The 19,314-nt window shown below is 40.2% G+C and overlaps 1 protein-coding gene across 3 annotated transcripts in view; it reads right to left on the bottom strand.

Moving 5' to 3' along the window:
• Positions 1 to 19,314, bottom strand: part of LOC103702761 (serine/threonine-protein kinase ATG1a-like) — a 30,227-nt gene that overhangs the window by 10,343 nt on the left and 570 nt on the right. For all 3 annotated transcript variants that reach the window (XM_008785320.5, XM_088723614.2, XM_039126693.3), the window contains exons 2-4: positions 19,128 to 19,245; positions 18,931 to 18,989; positions 15,309 to 15,373 (exon numbers count right to left, since the gene is read on the bottom strand). In XM_008785320.5, coding sequence (XP_008783542.3) covers positions 15,309 to 15,373; positions 18,931 to 18,989; positions 19,128 to 19,245 — 242 coding nt within the window. The remainder of the gene's footprint in view (positions 1 to 15,308; positions 15,374 to 18,930; positions 18,990 to 19,127; positions 19,246 to 19,314) is intronic.

The following is a 19,314-nucleotide window of genomic DNA, read 5'->3' as shown; positions in this document are numbered from 1 at the left end:
CTACCCGACTGTTATAATTACAGGAGAATTCCAAGAAAAGAAGTCAACATGTAAGAGTTCCAAAGAAAATAAAGCTACTAACAAAAATCTAAATTAAATGAGATTCCACGTGCATCACACATGTTAAATGCCAGTATTTATTATTTATATGTAAGTAAATACATTCTTACTAGTGACCAAGGTGCTTGGATGTACCATAGTGTAAGTACAATTCGTACTGTTCTGACAAGTTATTAGCGAGATACAGGCACTCAAATCTCGATGGTATACAATGTGTCTACCTATGTCATTCTACTTTAGCCAGTATCAAGGTGCATCAAAGTGATACAAATTGGTACAGGATAGTAAGGATAGTATGTAGCAGTACAGGCTTCTAGTTGCTTTTTCATTCTAAATCATGCCCAACCATGCTAATATAAACCCGTTCTATTTGAGACAATTGAAACTCTTTCTTCCTCTTTTCATTTTAAGAATCTGAAGATCTGATGAGTAGACTGGACATGGTAATGATAAAAAAAAATTGTCTTCTATATCTGACCAAAGATTATAACCAAAGTAACTCATAATATACAAGTTTATGAGCTTCATATAGTACCAAAAATATGTGTACAACACCTAAATCGTGTTTTGACAAGTTAACATAGTTATATGTCTCTTTGTAATTCATATAAAAATTTATGAGCTTATTTTTGTCGTTAATTCGGAAAGAAATGCTAACATGACATTAATTTGTATAAGAAATTATTTGAATTTGTGAAATATACATGCCAAACAGCAACTCACAAAAACATTTAGGTGGCTTATGATCCTAGATTTTTCAGATTAGCTAAAACTTACATGTATCAGTTTAAAAATCTATGAATTAGAATAAAGCAGTTAAAATTGATCAGTATTTATTAAAAAGTTGGATAAAGTTTATATTTTAATTGCTGCTTGAAAAGCCTTTTACATAGTTCATAAATTACAGTGCCAATTCATGTCAACTATTGGGAGTTTGGGACATTACACATTGTTTTGGCCCCTAATCAGCACATAATGACAGATAATACTCCAATCCTTGAATTTTACTGATGTAAATTGTTGTGATTAGTCAGGACTTAAGCAGCTTATTGATAGCCCCTTGTGTTAGCAATTCTTTCCCGACCATGCTATTAGACTGAGAAAAAAGAATATAGGTCATTTTCTCTTAAATTTTGCCATCCATAGTATGAAAGCAAATAACTCAAAATACACTCATCAAAAACTATTTAGCACACTCTTAGAGTTGGTCTATTACTAGTACACATACAAAATGTAACACTAAATTTGATGCAAAAACAAATGGACTATAGCAGGGTAATTGAAAAGATAGATATTTGAAATAAGACATGAACTACTTTTATTAATGCCAAAGATGATCTCCAATACAGTATAGCTGGTTATTGAGCCTAATTTCCAGCATTGCACAACTTATGATCCAAAGGATGGATGCATTAGATTTTTTTCTCCAATTCAGCTTGCTTGTTGATTCAAACAGTATCAAATAAGGGATCTTGCGATTACACATTTGCAAACCGGACCCCAACCTCCAACTTCTTGCATTTTATCAAACTAACATCATCTGAAAATGCTAAACATAGTATATGTTTTCTGATTGCTCAACCAGATGGGAAAGGGAGAGAGGAGAGATGAAGCAAGAAAGCAGTTTGAGATATGCAGTTAGCCCTCTCTACCTAGGGGCAGATTTCCTTGAGATTTCTCTTTTACTACCACCTGTTGCCCACATACAAGCCCCCTCCCCGCAGCCACCCAAGGGCAATGCTGAGACATTCAAGGCCAAGGCAATTACATGCGCTATGAGTTGACTAAACTACTGAAGTTAGCTCATTACTGTCTGCTGCCCCATGGGGGTAACGTAACGGGTTCAACCATATGTGCACCATCTAGTATCCCAAATCCCAACCAAATGGGTCCATAGGTCCAGAATAAGATAGCTAAATAAGGTCATGGACTGTGCAAGTAGGTTAAGATTGAAATTCAACTTAAGGTGCAAAGCTTACATATTTTAATTGATTGAACTAGTCACACCTCATGTAAGCCTTGTATTTTAGTAGAAAGTAATCTAGCTAATAAATATTGCCGCAGACTAGCTACAGACTGGGACATCATGAAGTACCTTTATGCGACAATACAACTACTTGCATGCAGATCCTCTGATAACTCCTATAAATTCTCAGGATATCATGTGTAACAACATCCACCCCGCAACCAATACAAGTATGCATGGTGTCCATCCAGTTATGGGGTTCAATTAGATATTGGAGAAACACTTCCTCTGATAAAGCATTTTAGAAATCATAAAACTACTATGTATATCTAAGTTTACAAAAATAAATTTGTTAATTCTCCAATTGACCAACCTCCGAAATTGTTTTACCAATCCTCTTAACCTACAGTTTTTCGAGCCAAAAATCCAAACTTGAAATTTAGAACATGTTTGACATTGCTTTTATTTATTTTTTTCTAATTTTAAAAATAAAACCATAGAAACTGAGTCAACAAAATATGGGTGGAGCTATTGTTTTTATTTTCTATTTTTCAAAAGTCGCTTTCATTATTTCTAGAAAAAAGAAAGTAAAAAATTCTTACTTTTAATATTTTTCAAAAATAAAAAAACTCATGCTTTTACCACTACTGCCAGTGTTGTTGCTTTCATCATGCCACTACTATTTTCACCATGTTACCACCATCATCATCATTGTCGCCTCCACCATATCGCTAGTAGCCCTGCCATCACCATTGTCGCTGCCGCTACACCATCGCTATCATCATCGCCGCCTCCACCACATAGCCGACAACCCACCGCTATCTTTGCACCAACTCCACCACACTAATGCTGCCATCACTATTGTAATGTCCGGGCCCACAACCTACTAGGCCCAATAAGGAATAGGCCCAGTTAAGGTTTGGGCCCAAATTTCACTGTGGGCGGTGCTGTTATAATGTTTAAAAAAAAAAAAAAAAAAACGAAGGGATAAGACCGACAGGGAGGGGTTACCGCACCCCCTGCTGGCAGCCGTTGCCGGCGCGCCGGAGACCAGGGGGCGGCGGCCAGTCCCTAAGTATGGAGGAAAAGAGAGGATGGGACCTCTCAGAGGGGGGTTTCATCCTCTAAACAATGATTTAAGCCTCTGCCGGCAACCCTAAGTCACAGACCCCCAAGAACACTGAACGGGAGAGAGAGCCGAAGCCCTGGAGCCGAAGGCGAAGGAACCCTGAAGCTCCAAGAGGAAGGGCAAAAAGCCAGGTAAGCCCCCTTCCTTCTCTCCCCCTGTTTTGTGCAAGACAACAAAGAAACAAAGAAAGAAGGGAGGAAGGGGATTGATGGCAGACCAAGGGGAGCGGCTGCGGGCATCCCGCAGTGCCGCCGGCTTCTCCCGGCATCTCTTCCCCGTGGGAGAAGAGAGGGCCGCCGCAGGCGCGGCCGTGGGCTCAGCCGCAGGCGCGGCTGTGGACGCCGCGAGCTCGGCCATGGCACCGCCGACTGTGGCTCGGCCCTCCCAAACCCCCCTTCTTCCTTCACAGGGGAAGAATGGAGAGAGGAAGAGAGAGGGTTTGGGAGTGAGAGAGAGAATATGGGGTGGTGCCGGAGGGAAGGACCAAAGAAAAGAAAGAAAGAAAGAAAGAGAGAGAGGAGGAAGAGGCCGTAGATCCGGCCGGAGGAGAAGAAGAAGGCCGGAGGATCGGCCGAAATGGCTAGGGCTTCCGATCGGAACCAAGGAGAGAGAGAAAAAGGAGAGGAGGAGGGGACTTGCCCGTGTACGGCCGTGAGCGTCGCCGGTGCGGGCTCGGCCGGGGAAGCCGAGAGCTCGGCCGCGGGCTCGGCCGGGGAAGCCGAGAGCTCGGCCGCGGGCTCGACCGAAGAAGCCGAGAGCTCGGCTGCGGGCGTCGCCGATCGCGGTCCGACCCCCTCCCCGTGAGGAGGAGACCATCGACCTCCCTTTCCGCTCGTCGTGCTCCCATCGTCGGAGAAAAGAGGAAGGGGAGATCGGGATGAAAGAAGAAGGGAGGAGAGGAAGCTTCGGGAAGGAGAAGAAAAGAAAAAGGAGAAGAGAAGAAAAGGAAAGAAAAAGGAAAAGAAAAAGAAAAAGAAAAAGAAAGAAAAAGAGAAAAAAAAAAAGAAAAGAAAAGAAAAAGAAAAGAAAAGAAAGAAAATGAGAAGAGAAAAGAAAAGAGTGGGTTAACGGACCGGAATCGGGTTCGGATCCGAAACACGTTAAGCCCAATTCAAGCCAATGTAATTAATTTGGGGGCCAAATTGATTCCGGATTAACCCTGACTCAGGCCCAAACGGGTCACAGTGACCCTAAACCCGAAATTAAACCCAATTAAGCTGGGAATTAAGCTTAGTGGCCAATCGGAAGGCCAATTAAGACTTATGAGCCCAGCCAAGACCCCAATACAGAGGAATTAGGCTTGGGCTAAATTTCAGGTAGAAAAGGAAATAACATATTGTTATTATGACATGATTTAGGTGATTAAGGATCTGTCACCTGGACTTGAGCAATTTGGAAAGCGAATTGAAGTAAGTAATCTGCCTTAATCTTATCGTAGATCCTGTATTACGTTTTATAAGATGAACCAGAGTTTTTCATACAATTTGAATTGTATACATGATTTGTGAAGAGGGTAAGTAACTTGTTTTAATCTTGTTGTGAATCGTGTATGTACTGTAGGCTAAGAACGATATGTGTATCTGACATGCTCTAGTTACACAAGATATGATGATATATGCTTTATATTCCGTTATGCCTACAAAATACTGGGATTGCATTACATGCTAAAATATGAGTTATGAAATATGAACATGGGTGGTACATGTCAGTCACATAATTAATGGTTGTGCACATATTATGTTTTCATAGCTCTTGTGATACATGCAAAATGAATGGAGTTCCATGTTATGATTTTTCTTAGCATGAGTGTAAAGAATGATAATGATTTGCTCTAGCTGCATATTGCTTGTAAGGGGGTACCTAAGAACTACTAATGTTACGGGCCGAATGCAACTGAGCCGGCCTTGCCAGTGGCCGATAATGACTGAGCCAGCCCCGCCAGTGGCCGACTAATAACTGAGCAGGCCCCGCCAGTGACCAATAATGAATTCGCCGTAGCATCTATGAGGTACTACCTATACGAAGCATTATTTATGAACTCTTAAGAGCTACTGACTCAATGTAACTGAGCCGGCCTTGCCAGTGGCCGAGAATGACTGAGCCAGCCCCGCCAGTGGCCGCCTAATAACTGAGCCGGTCTCGCCAGTGGCCAAGAATGACTTCACAGTAGCATTTAAGAGCACGACCACGGCATGCCGGGGGCACGGTTTCATATGCATACTTTATGAAAATGATATTTGAAGCATGATCATGAGGCTCGTTTCAGAGCCTGGGTATATGAGGCGGGTGCTTCCAAATCCTGCAGATGTGTTTTTGGGGAGAAGCAAAATCGGTGAGGGGTGAAGGACGCTTGCGTGAAGCCCCGGAACCGGCCAACATCTGGCAGGGGAGCCCCGTGTTTCCCCCTCATGTGGGCCCGATAGTCACGTGCCCTGCGCAGGCGGGCCGTGACATTTATGAACGTGCTTGGCCAAAGCATACATTGTTTTACAACGGGTTTTTGAATATATCCTTATGAAATGTTGTATTTTGCTATAACCGCTATCTCCTTTAAATTGCATACATATTATGCCATGATGATGATTAGATAAATATGCATGTCAGCTTCTCAAACCCTGCATAAACATGGTTACCGTTATGTTCGATCCGGTAAGATTATGTATGATTACTTACTGAGCCGTGTAGCTCATATCCGTTCATTTACTTTTTCTTTCAGATCCTCATCACTGATAGCTGCCAGAGACACGTTAATTTGGTATCAGGGCTTCTTTCTTTTGGGATAAAGCAAGTATACTTTTGTGTACATAAACTACATAGAAGCTCTGTATTTGGGTACTGACCAGCATGTTGTATTAAGAATGCTTTCATATGAAAAGATTTGGTTGGTTTGACTACCCTGTTACCCAGGTATGAGGCTGCGTGCTATTGTGGGCGGTAGTCGGCAATAGCACGGCCGTGTCACGGATCCGGGTCCGGGGCGTGACATTCTAGTGGTATCAGAGCAATAGGTTAACCATGAGTAAAAAAAAAAAAATTTAAGCTTTAATAAGGAAATGGGTAGTTAAGTCTCATTTAGTGAGATTCCGCATAACCGGAAAGGAAAGAAAAGATTTTATTGGTCGTATCATCGGTCGGTCACGAAAATTGCTTGACACAAATATTTTGATAGGTGATAATGAGCAACAAAAAAAGAAAGAAGCTAGGGCTAATACAAAGCCATTCTAGGGGCATGATTGTGACAGGTATGGTATTAGAGCTTAAGATTTAAGACTACTAAGGATTTTGGTGTTTTGAATCAGAATGCTAACGAGCCATGCCAAAATAAGAAAAAGCTATTTTGGAGATTTCTCGACGGAATAATTTGTATTTTGGATTATGATTAAATTAGATTTTGACTGATGTTAAGTGGAATACTAGCCATGGAATATTAAAGTACATTGTGATTATTTATGTATCAGTATATAGGTGATATTGGAAGTTTAACTTGGTGCTGGGTACTGTGGATGATACTTCTAGTTTGAAGTTAATTATTTTGATGGCAGGATAGGGTTTATTCATAAGTTGTTTCAGGCTTGGACAAGGAAAGATATTTTTTTTAATATTCTTCAAGGATAAAATCTGTATGACAATTATGCAGGCAACTATTATATAGAAAGAAAGTATATTTGAGAAATGAGATCTAAGAGTTTCCCCTTTGTTTACTTGGAATGTGAAATATTAGATCTTTGCAAATTATAATGCAAGATTAATATTTCGATTGGAAGTCATTTAGTAAATTCTGAGAATAATTTTCAATGTTGAAGAATATTTTAGGCTCAAATGTTCTACATTGGATAAAGTGCAGTAGTTTGTGATCCTGTGATAAATCAATTAAACAAATATTAGTTGATGTATTGACAAAAAAAAAAAAAATTTATGGATGATAATTCCACATATCATCGTCTAGTGGAAAGAGTACAATAGAAGAAGATTTTTAAATAGAGATCTTACAACAAAAGTATACATCCTTTTCTTTTAACGGGGATGTGAGATCCAGAATCACCTTCTAGCCATGCTAAAGTAGGGCAGATTATTGTTCATGCAATTTAAAGATACCTAATATAAGATTGGGATATTGAGAAATAATTTTTAGAAGTTTACACAATTTCGAGCTTAAAATGTCCTAAGATGACTTGAGAGCTTATCTCGTATTAGGAAAGAAGGCTTATTTTCAATGAATGAAGTTGTTGAAAATGTAAAATTCATTTTAAAGCGTTGTCGCTTATTTAAGAGGATCTTATGTTGGGATACCCTTTCTTTGCTCGCTCATGGAAAAGTAAAAAGAAGTTTTGGCTAAGTAACATTCGATCAAGATGGAGGAAAGATTTGAAATGCAAATACAGATGAGGAATTAAATAGTTCTGTTTGTAGGCAAATAGTATGTTGATCAAAAGTTATTTGTGGATTCAAAGGAATTTGATCAGAATGCGCAGCGAAAACATAGTGGGCTGAATTAGTTCTCTAAGTTGGTCTGTAGTATTATTCCATTGATTCGGAAAGTTGTAATAATAAAAGATTTGATCTGTTTTCTTCTGTAGTAGAATTTTCCTTGATAAATGAAAAGAAAATGATCGGATTTTTTGGGATATCGCTGTGCTACCTTAGATTCTCCAGTTTTATGTCATGCTAAGAAATTCTTAGCATCTCGAGACTAGAATTAACGGATCATCAATTTTGATCTCAGACCTGGAATATGCTGATATAAACCTCCGTCCTCCTAAACTTGAAGCTTGAGCTTCTTTAATTAATATCAACCCTCCATCTGGTTGAAAGAAATTGAGGTTGTCAGTAGACTACGAGGAATTTCTATCCAGAGTGGATTAGAGTTGTTTATGATCTAATCTTGTGATAGATCGGTTAATCAAGAGAAGTTGATATTTTGACAAAGAAACTTGATCTTCTTATTCAGAATTAAGATGTTGATTCTATGAATAATCTGGAGAGAGAGAGCTGTATAATTTTCACCAATGAGTTTTTCTATTATTGGCAACTCCCGGGAGAATCTTGGCATCTTAAATTTAGTATTAACGAATCGATGGTGCCTTGGTTGGGCTTAGACCTGAAATGTTCCCTACTCCTAGCTATGACATCTTCGATCTACCTATCTAAAAGGGGTTTGAAGTTTTGCTAGGATAAAAGTTGATCATAAAATTGTAGGCAGGGTTAAGAGAAGAAAGAAGATTATAGATTATGAAAAGTATTTGATGCTAATGCTCTCACCTATTTCTATTAACCCGATTACGACCGTTGTGTGGACTTAATCGAGAGCAATTAATTTCTTGGGCCAAGAATCATAGCATTTAAAATCTAAGGTTGGAAGATTAGTCCTCTTTTGAAAGAGATCAAAGAACTCCTATGTGTCATAGATGGAAAGGTTCAAGTTTTGAGATGCCATGACTTTGTATGTCAAAATCTTATCAGTAGGTACTCCGAGAGAGAGACTAACTGAGATCTCGAGGATGACTCAATGGTTGAATACTTTTAAAGCCTGAACCTTAAGGTATGACTAATTTCGAGGACGAAATTTATTTTAAGGGGGGTAGGATGTAATGTCCGGGCCCACAACCTACTAGGCCCAATAAGGAATAGGCCCAGTTAAGGTTTGGGCCCAAATTTCACTGTGGGCGGTGCTGTTATAATGTTTAAAAAAAAAAAAAAAAAAAAACGAAGGGATAAGACCGACAGGGAGGGGTTACCGCACCCCCTGCTGGCAGCCGTTGCCGGCGCGCCGGAGACCAGGGGGGCGGCGGCCAGTCCCTAAGTATGGAGGAAAAGAGAGGATGGGACCTCTCAGAGGGGGGTTTCATCCTCTAAACAATGATTTAAGCCTCTGCCGGCAACCCTAAGTCACAGACCCCCAAGAACACTGAACGGGAGAGAGAGCCGAAGCCCTGGAGCCGAAGGCGAAGGAACCCTGAAGCTCCAAGAGGAAGGGCAAAAAGCCAGGTAAGCCCCCTTCCTTCTCTCCCCCTGTTTTGTGCAAGACAACAAAGAAACAAAGAAAGAAGGGAGGAAGGGGATTGATGGCAGACCAAGGGGAGCGGCTGCGGGCATCCCGCAGTGCCGCCGGCTTCTCCCGGCATCTCTTCCCCGTGGGAGAAGAGAGGGCCGCCGCAGGCGCGGCCGTGGGCTCAGCCGCAGGCGCGGCTGTGGACGCCGCGAGCTCGGCCATGGCACCGCCGACTGTGGCTCGGCCCTCCCAAACCCCCCTTCTTCCTTCACAGGGGAAGAATGGAGAGAGGAAGAGAGAGGGTTTGGGAGTGAGAGAGAGAATATGGGGTGGTGCCGGAGGGAAGGACCAAAGAAAAGAAAGAAAGAAAGAAAGAGAGAGAGGAGGAAGAGGCCGTAGATCCGGCCGGAGGAGAAGAAGAAGGCCGGAGGATCGGCCGAAATGGCTAGGGCTTCCGATCGGAACCAAGGAGAGAGAGAAAAAGGAGAGGAGGAGGGGACTTGCCCGTGTACGGCCGTGAGCGTCGCCGGTGCGGGCTCGGCCGGGAAAGCCGAGAGCTCGGCCGCGGGCTCGGCCGGGGAAGCCGAGAGCTCGGCCGCGGGCTCGACCGAAGAAGCCGAGAGCTCGGCTGCGGGCGTCGCCGATCGCGGTCCGACCCCCTCCCCGTGAGGAGGAGACCATCGACCTCCCTTTCCGCTCGTCGTGCTCCCATCGTCGGAGAAAAGAGGAAGGGGAGATCGGGATGAAAGAAGAAGGGAGGAGAGGAAGCTTCGGGAAGGAGAAGAAAAGAAAAAGGAGAAGAGAAGAAAAGGAAAGAAAAAGGAAAAGAAAAAGAAAAAGAAAAAGAAAGAAAAAGAGAAAAAAAAAAAGAAAAGAAAAGAAAAAGAAAAGAAAAGAAAGAAAATGAGAAGAGAAAAGAAAAGAGTGGGTTAACGGACCGGAATCGGGTTCGGATCCGAAACACGTTAAGCCCAATTCAAGCCAATGTAATTAATTTGGGGGCCAAATTGATTCCGGATTAACCCTGACTCAGGCCCAAACGGGTCACAGTGACCCTAAACCCGAAATTAAACCCAATTAAGCTGGGAATTAAGCTTAGTGGCCAATCGGAAGGCCAATTAAGACTTATGAGCCCAGCCAAGACCCCAATACAGAGGAATTAGGCTTGGGCTAAATTTCAGGTAGAAAAGGAAATAACATATTGTTATTATGACATGATTTAGGTGATTAAGGATCTGTCACCTGGACTTGAGCAATTTGGAAAGCGAATTGAAGTAAGTAATCTGCCTTAATCTTATCGTAGATCCTGTATTACGTTTTATAAGATGAACCAGAGTTTTTCATACAATTTGAATTGTATACATGATTTGTGAAGAGGGTAAGTAACTTGTTTTAATCTTGTTGTGAATCGTGTATGTACTGTAGGCTAAGAACGATATGTGTATCTGACATGCTCTAGTTACACAAGATATGATGATATATGCTTTATATTCCGTTATGCCTACAAAATACTGGGATTGCATTACATGCTAAAATATGAGTTATGAAATATGAACATGGGTGGTACATGTCAGTCACATAATTAATGGTTGTGCACATATTATGTTTTCATAGCTCTTGTGATACATGCAAAATGAATGGAGTTCCATGTTATGATTTTTCTTAGCATGAGTGTAAAGAATGATAATGATTTGCTCTAGCTGCATATTGCTTGTAAGGGGGTACCTAAGAACTACTAATGTTACGGGCCGAATGCAACTGAGCCGGCCTTGCCAGTGGCCGATAATGACTGAGCCAGCCCCGCCAGTGGCCGACTAATAACTGAGCAGGCCCCGCCAGTGACCAATAATGAATTCGCCGTAGCATCTATGAGGTACTACCTATACGAAGCATTATTTATGAACTCTTAAGAGCTACTGACTCAATGTAACTGAGCCGGCCTTGCCAGTGGCCGAGAATGACTGAGCCAGCCCCGCCAGTGGCCGCCTAATAACTGAGCCGGTCTCGCCAGTGGCCAAGAATGACTTCACAGTAGCATTTAAGAGCACGACCACGGCATACCGGGGGCACGGTTTCATATGCATACTTTATGAAAATGATATTTGAAGCATGATCATGAGGCTCGTTTCAGAGCCTGGGTATATGAGGCGGGTGCTTCCAAATCCTGCAGATGTGTTTTTGGGGAGAAGCACAATCGGTGAGGGGTGAAGGACGCTTGCGTGAAGCCCCGGAACCGGCCAACATCTGGCAGGGGAGCCCCGTGTTTCCCCCTCATGTGGGCCCGATAGTCACGTGCCCTGCGCAGGCGGGCCGTGACATTTATGAACGTGCTTGGCCAAAGCATACATTGTTTTACAACGGGTTTTTGAATATATCCTTATGAAATGTTGTATTTTGCTATAACCGCTATCTCCTTTAAATTGCATACATATTATGCCATGATGATGATTAGATAAATATGCATGTCAGCTTCTCAAACCCTGCATAAACATGGTTACCGTTATGTTCGATCCGGTAAGATTATGTATGATTACTTACTGAGCCGTGTAGCTCATATCCGTTCATTTACTTTTTCTTTCAGATCCTCATCACTGATAGCTGCCAGAGACACGTTAATTTGGTATCAGGGCTTCTTTCTTTTGGGGTAAAGCAAGTATACTTTTGTGTACATAAACTACATAGAAGCTCTGTATTTGGGTACTGACCAGCATGTTGTATTAAGAATGCTTTCATATGAAAAGATTTGGTTGGTTTGACTACCCTGTTACCCAGGTATGAGGCTGCGTGCTATTGTGGGCGGTAGTCGGCAATAGCACGGCCGTGTCACGGATCCGGGTCCGGGGCGTGACAACTATCACCTCGACCAATTGCCAATGACCTTGCCACCATTGCCATCAATCACCATCTCTCCCATACCGCCACCACCCCCACCAACAACACCTCCATTGCCTCCATCGTTACCATCATCACCTCCACTACCATTGCCATGTTTATATTTTTAAAAGCATTTTTAAGAAGCATGATATTTTTAAAAATAATTAACTATATCAAACATGTTCATATTTTTAAAAATTTACAGAAAAAGGAAACAAAGTTTCCAATTTTCTATTTTTGAATATAAAAAAAGGAAAGTGACCACAATCTGAAATGATCAGAAACTTGATTTTAATTTAATATATTTGTAAATAACGTATGTTCTCTTTGTTCTTTCAACACAAAGCCTCTGAATGTCAGGCCTCGAACAATAGCATAAACTCTACTCTATAGGCTAATTTATTTTCTTGGTTTTTTCATTTGTTACATATCATTAAAAGCCACTGAATGTCAAAAGACATAAGACATAAACTTAGTTGTGACATACAAATAATAACCTTATGTCTCCCTCAATTATCTGATGAAACTGAGTTTCTTATAGTGTCATTAAAGATTTTATGTATCTTATACCATGTCAAACAGCTCATGCTAACATGAAAGATATCCAACATGTATGAAATGGACGAAAAAAATACAATATGCCTCATAAAGTATTACACACAATCATCACTTTGCTAATTAAACCATTTCCAGCATACTGAGGGCATCCAGATTCGATTCAAGATTTTGGCCTCTTCTCTTATATAAGACTGTTACCTTACATAAGCCCTCCACCTTTCTCATCCGGGTTTGCGACCAATACCGGTGGTGTTAAAAGAATCAAGGATATGATATATATAAGAAGAAAATATTTTGTTTTGATCCTTTCATTTGTTATGTTTCTTTAACTCGTGCTGACTCTACATCCATCCCTTTTCCTTCATTTTATCATTCATAGTTTTTTATTATCTTACCCCACTTCCATCCAAAAATACCTTTTACTTCTACCATGACTTCGGAATTTTTAAACAAAGAAATGTCACATCAATCTTCCCACATCTTAGTTGTCACATGCAGGCTATATCAATTACCTTCCTCGATGTCTAAACACACGATAATGAAAATAACCCTTTTATCAGAAGCCATTTCTCGTGTCATATCTAGATAGCAAGAAGCCAAAACTATTGAACCTTGAATATCGCCTGTGGTCTAATTTTGTTCAATATTTCCCAAAAGATATTTGCATCAATTTTACATCAAGCTTTAGTTGGATATTTCTTTTGGACCTTCTGAACCTACATCTATGTATGGCATGTTAGAAATAAGAGGATGCAATAAGGGGACAGCAGTTTGCAGTCCAAATCTGTGTCAAAGCAGATTAGATGAGGGTTAATGGTAAAAACTGGGGAAAAAAAGGTTCCTCAGGTTCAGAATCAATGGAGGTCTAGAAACAAAATAGGATTTAAGTGAAGGAACGGTTCAGTCACTGCTTGCAGGTCTAATGATCAAAGCTGAGAACTGAATTGAAGCCAAATGGAGAAAAAGTTATAATCAGAGGGTTTCTGGCGCAAGACCATAGAAATTATGGTTAAATATCAATGAATTCTACTAAATATGAAGTAAGGTTTTAGGTGATTAAGAATAAGTTTATGCAGAAAGGACTGAAAAAGTCTGCTGTCCCTTTTGCAGCAGTGAAGGAGACAGGATGGATAGAAAAGTATGCTGAGAAAAAGAAAAAAAGATGAAAAAAGAAGAAAGAAGCTCTGCCTCTATTTCTTGTTTACCATAAGCCAGATACACATAATCCCAGCTTGCCTCTCACTACTTTGAAGTGGCTGGCCCCAAAACTAGGTTAGTTGAGCCCTTCTAGGCTCTACAAAAAGAAAAAGAGGAGGAAGAAGTATAATATACCATCAAAAACAATTGAAACCAAGTATTCAACTGAGAAAAAGTAATAGAATCTAATGGCCCACCAGTGGGCTGAGTTATTTCCTTGTTTAAGCTTCTAACCACCGATAATCTTTCCCACAAGTTGTTTTGCCATGAAATGCAAACAGCAGGCCATTAAACGGAAGACAGCCACACTCCTTAATCTGCTGAAGGTTTCACCATTAATTGAATCATAAGGACATGGCACTATAAAACATTCAGGTCACTATATCCTCCACTAATTCCCCAACAACTAATCAAGTTAAGGTCAAGAAGGCCATTATAAACAGAATGGCTTTAATTAAGAAGATTTGGCAGCAAGTAAGAAAAACAATTTTACGGTATATAAAATAGTAATAAAACTCCAGTTTAGCTTTTTGAAGGCTCAACCAAGGCATGAGTTTACAATTACAGCAAGCAAATTAGGGTAAAATTCAAATAGAAAGATGTATTAAAACATCCAATTGACTCAGATGGTTTTCTTTGGACATCATCAGCCAGAGGACTCAGAAATATTATTGATTGAAGTCAAACCAGACATTATCTTCTACTTTTCCAGAAAATCCTTTGTGCAGAATTTATTTTATCAACGAAATCAACTTTTCCACATTGTTAGAAATTATGTTTTCGTGTTCTGCAAAGGAAAAGAGAAACATAGAAGAAAATTCCTATACAAACTCTGATGGAGAGAGTCCTATTCAAATAGAACTTTAAGAATCCAGATTGAAACATGTGGGATTAAAACATAATAATTATTCAGCTGGACAACATTCTCTGCACGTCCACTTTTAGCATGCCAAAGTTTCCAGCTTAAGAGATAAAAGGGTCACACTTGCAAGAGAGTATCACATAATCATTACATTTTTACTTCTTTGGAAAGCTTATAGGATGAAAACTTATGGCCTAGCAGACATTTTTTGTGGTTGTCATTTCTAACTAATTTATAAAATTGACCTTAAAACAATTATAAAAGTATCACAGATCTGAGGAAATGACATAATCCAAGCAGAACCATACAAACATTTGATAATCACTTTCCCTCAATCAAATATCAATTCATTAAGCAGTTGCCTTTTAAATGGATACAGCAAACTTTTCCTTCTAGCATGAAACAAAGTAGACAAAGATGTTTACAAAGAAAACTTGTGCACATTCTCTATGTATCTATAGCTTTGCATCTTCTAGAATCTAGATAGTTGATGTGTTAATTATCAATTAACAAATGAATATCAATATAATATGTCATTGGCTGTAGATGGATAATTAATATATTTTACGCAATTGATGTATCGGCAAAGATAAGAATATCTTAGAAAAATGCTGCACAGAAAAATCTAGCTCAGATATTACTAAGATAAGAATGCCAGATACAATTTTCTCACCTTGCAAACCCGAAATCCCCAATCTTCAACACAGGGGTTTCATCAGTACTTGACAGTAGAAGGTTCTGCAAAGCTTATTATAAGATGGTTAATACATAGAAATTAACTAACCAAGATTTGGGTTTATTTGTAACATCTCATATAATGTAAATTAACATGAAGATATAATATTTGGAATCCAAGCATAACTCTCTCATCACATAAGTAAAACATGGTTAAATATTCATTATGATGCATGATGCACAGAAATTGTTGACCCATGCCATATTGAACCGGACGTATAGAGCGTACCATACCGCACTAGTTCGGTATTAGTATACGGTATAGAGGGCGTACCGATACTCCGTACCGGCCCCCGACCGAGCGTACTGACATAGTGATAGGGTGGCACCTATACGGGGACCAGTACCGAGATGGTGTACCTTGTTTTAAACTCTCCTACAAAATTTTTGACCACAACAAGTAAATAAGGGAACATCAGTAATCCCAATTTAAAGCTTGGATGAAAAAGGGTTAGTAATGGCAGGTAGAGGTAAGTAGCCTATTGGCCATAAACCGCAAGCCTCATCCACCCACATGGAGTGTGACCAATCAAAGTTCAAAATTTATAGTATGCTATAATTTAACATTATGAATTGGGGGTGATTTAAGGGCAAGGAAACCTTGAGCCAGCAAGGCACCTACCATAAAGTTTTGAAGACTAATTGGCTTGGTTATTTTTTACCCAAACTGACAGCAGAATTACACTTGACCCACTTTGTGTTGAATTAAGGTCAGAAAACCTGACTAAACCTGAAGCAGGTCAGCTACAAGTCAAAGTCATGACTATATTAAGGGGTACTCTACAAGGGAAGGAGCAAGTTGTCTGGAATTAAAAGTATCCCATTTTGGTTTAGAACTGTGATCTTATAAGAATTATCTTGCTCTTATCCTCTAGGAGGAGTCTTCATGGATAGTGAGCCTATTTTGAGATTACCCTTCCATTCTTTACTTCTCCATCATTTGATGTGACATGCTGTCGCTACTGTGCCGAATCCAGCAATGTACTCCATGTCAGTATAGGGATGTACCATACCGACATGACCCATACCATCAAGTTACCAATACAGGGAAAGGTAGGGAAAAATTGTCAGCATGTGTGATTATCATTTTTAACAAAGTTTTGTCTAATCCATTGGATATATAACTGAGAATGAAGACTTTTAAAAACACAAATATGACTTCTAAAACCTTACTTCTTCGCCATCTTCCATGACATCCTCTTCTAAAGTCAATTGTGAATGGCATTAGCAGTCGCCATGTTAGCAGTGCTTAAGGAAACTCATCAACTTTAACCTTGGTGACTATCCCACTCTATGTCAAGGAATCATGGAAGCTTGACCATGAAACCTTATGAGGTAAATAAAACAGTTGGTGATTAACGCAGTAATCCTGTTGAGCATCATGAATTCAGAATTTTTTCCTTTAAATCATTATTTCCCTGCACCCAAGAACTGGTTTGTATCACATTATTTGTCAACTTTGTGATTAAATGTACTGTGCTGGTTAGCTCATTGAGGAACCTGGATGGGTCAGGTCACAGAGATTGATCCACATGCAGATATAAGTACAAAACACCAACCAACTAGAAGATTAAATCATGTTTGATTAACAATGCATCCACTGATATGGAAGTACCTACCATTGCCATTCTAAGTGACAAGAGTGCAAGCCTTTTTAATCAATTGCACAATATGTGCTCTTGTAGCTGTGGTCAAGGAACAACACTATAAAATTTCTACTATAGTTGGAAAACCATGCTTTACATAGGGAATCACATACATCTTAGAGCCACAAATTATAAGCGAAACAGCAAAGTAATAGAACAAACCTTCAATAGGTGATAAAATAACGGATATGATGCATGTAAACATCAGAGAGCTGACCAATTATTTCATTGTACCTATAAAGTTTGAGTTCTTGAAAGATAACCAACACACTTGTCATGGACTCAGCCCAAAAGCTTAAGCTTTCGGGTAGAGGACCGGTCCAGGATAATAAACCCATGTGGCCCCCCTTTTATTAATCAATGTGGGACTATGACAATCTCCTCCACCCAATCTCGTGTCACGATTGGCTCTTACTTGAGAGAGAGAGGCCCATCCATGGTCTGGGTCCCACTCGACCCTACCAAGTCCTCCTTGACCCTAGTATTCCTCAGCGGAAGGCCTATATGATTAATTAAGGTTGTGATATATAATGAACCTGGCTTTGATACCACTTGTCATATAATCATAGCTCAAAAGCTTAAGCTATTGGGAGGAGGACCGGCCCATGCTAATAAACCCATGTGGCACCAAAACAATACATTCTGACTAGCCTTTTTGGATGAGGTCTTTGATTGTTATAAATGGTATTAGAGCGAACCCGCGAACCCAGCCGATGATCTATGTAGACTCAGAAACACTATAGCATGGGCCTATTTGGGTAGACGATGGGCTAATCATGGTATTTATGATTGAATTTATGGTACTTATAATTCGATTTGAATGAATTTGGACCCTTGGCTTAGCAAAAACACCAACACTTAAACAGGAAGAGTATCGCAGGCATGTGTTTAGTCCCACATCGGCTAAGCACTGGATAGATTTTATATACTTGTACAGAGCCAAAAAAACCCAAATAATACCTTTCAATGTAACTTCTTGGGTGAGATCCTATGTTGTTACAAATGGTATCAAGCAAATCCGGGTCATCGCATATGGACTAGAAGATACTACAATAAAGGATCTATTTAGGGCTAACTATGGGCTGATCATAGTATGTTAGTTCCTTTAAAAAAATCTAATTAACATATTTCGGCTAGCTTTTTTGGGTGAGGTTCTAGGTTGTTACGAGTGGTATCAAAACAAGGACCATTATGCGGCACAACCTTTATTAGTCATGTGAGCCCCTTACTGAGGGATACCAAAGTCGAGGAGGACCTGATCGAGAGATTTATGTCTCTGTCAATACCATAACATTTCGACATATATGATACTTATAAGAAAAATCGCTATCCAGAAAAGTCTATGATGCATCTACCTAACTAGATTTACCTTTTTGTTACTTTTTTTTCTCTTATTGTCCAAGAAACATGAGGTCTCCATAAAAAATCAGCCGACTTAAAAAAAAAAAAAGAAAGAAAGAAAGAAAGAAAAAGTTCTTTGTTATTGCTCAAAATCACCCACTTCCATGACATAAGCCCCATAGTCTTATGATAACTAAACAGCATCAAGTGGATCCCATGCATCATCTATGAAGGATTATATGCTGAAAGTTAGGCATTTAGTCCCTCCACATTATCAGCATATTCTAATCAGGTGTATGCACAGAGACGTTGGTAACCTAGCAACGAGTTAGCATCTAGTTGTCGTATAAAATATTGGCATAACGAGGCAACTCCTCTGCAGCGAGACCGATCAAGTCAAGATTCTAATTGAAACTAAATACCCTTTTCCAAGGCATAATTCTCACTGTGCACTTTCTAATTTATCACACACGACATTCAACAGTAGCATCTAAGAACAACAATATTAAACAACGAGAAAACAACAAAAGCCTTGCTTCAGATAACACAGTCACAACTAAAAGAAAAACCCACCTGCGGCTTCAGGTCCCTGTGGATGAGGTTGTTCTCTTGAAGAACCTGCAACCCCGAAGCTGCACGAACATACTCAAAACTCTCAAACCCATCAAAGCAAAAGTCCAGACACCAAACCTTAAAACAGCAACACGACAAGAACCCATGCAAAACCAAACCACAAACTCGATCAAAACCCCGCAAGACTAAACACATACCCAGCTGCCGCATAAAGTGCCTCGCGACCGCCTCCGAAACCCTCCCCCGCCGCTGTATATACGCTGCGAGATCACCGCCCGAGCAGTACTCCAGCACGAGAAATATCTTATCCTCCGTCTATTCAAACCCACCACTCCAAAATTAGCACATAAGAGCAGTGATATAGACAATTAATCGCACGAAGGT

This window comes from Phoenix dactylifera, chromosome 6 (assembly GCF_051530095.1).
Source record: "Phoenix dactylifera cultivar Ajwa chromosome 6, Ajwa_hap1_PhDact_Kaust_v1.1, whole genome shotgun sequence".
Taxonomy (NCBI): domain Eukaryota; kingdom Viridiplantae; phylum Streptophyta; class Magnoliopsida; order Arecales; family Arecaceae; genus Phoenix; species Phoenix dactylifera.
The sequence above is the reverse complement of the archived record's forward strand: the minus strand, read 5'-3'. Positions and strand labels throughout refer to the sequence as shown.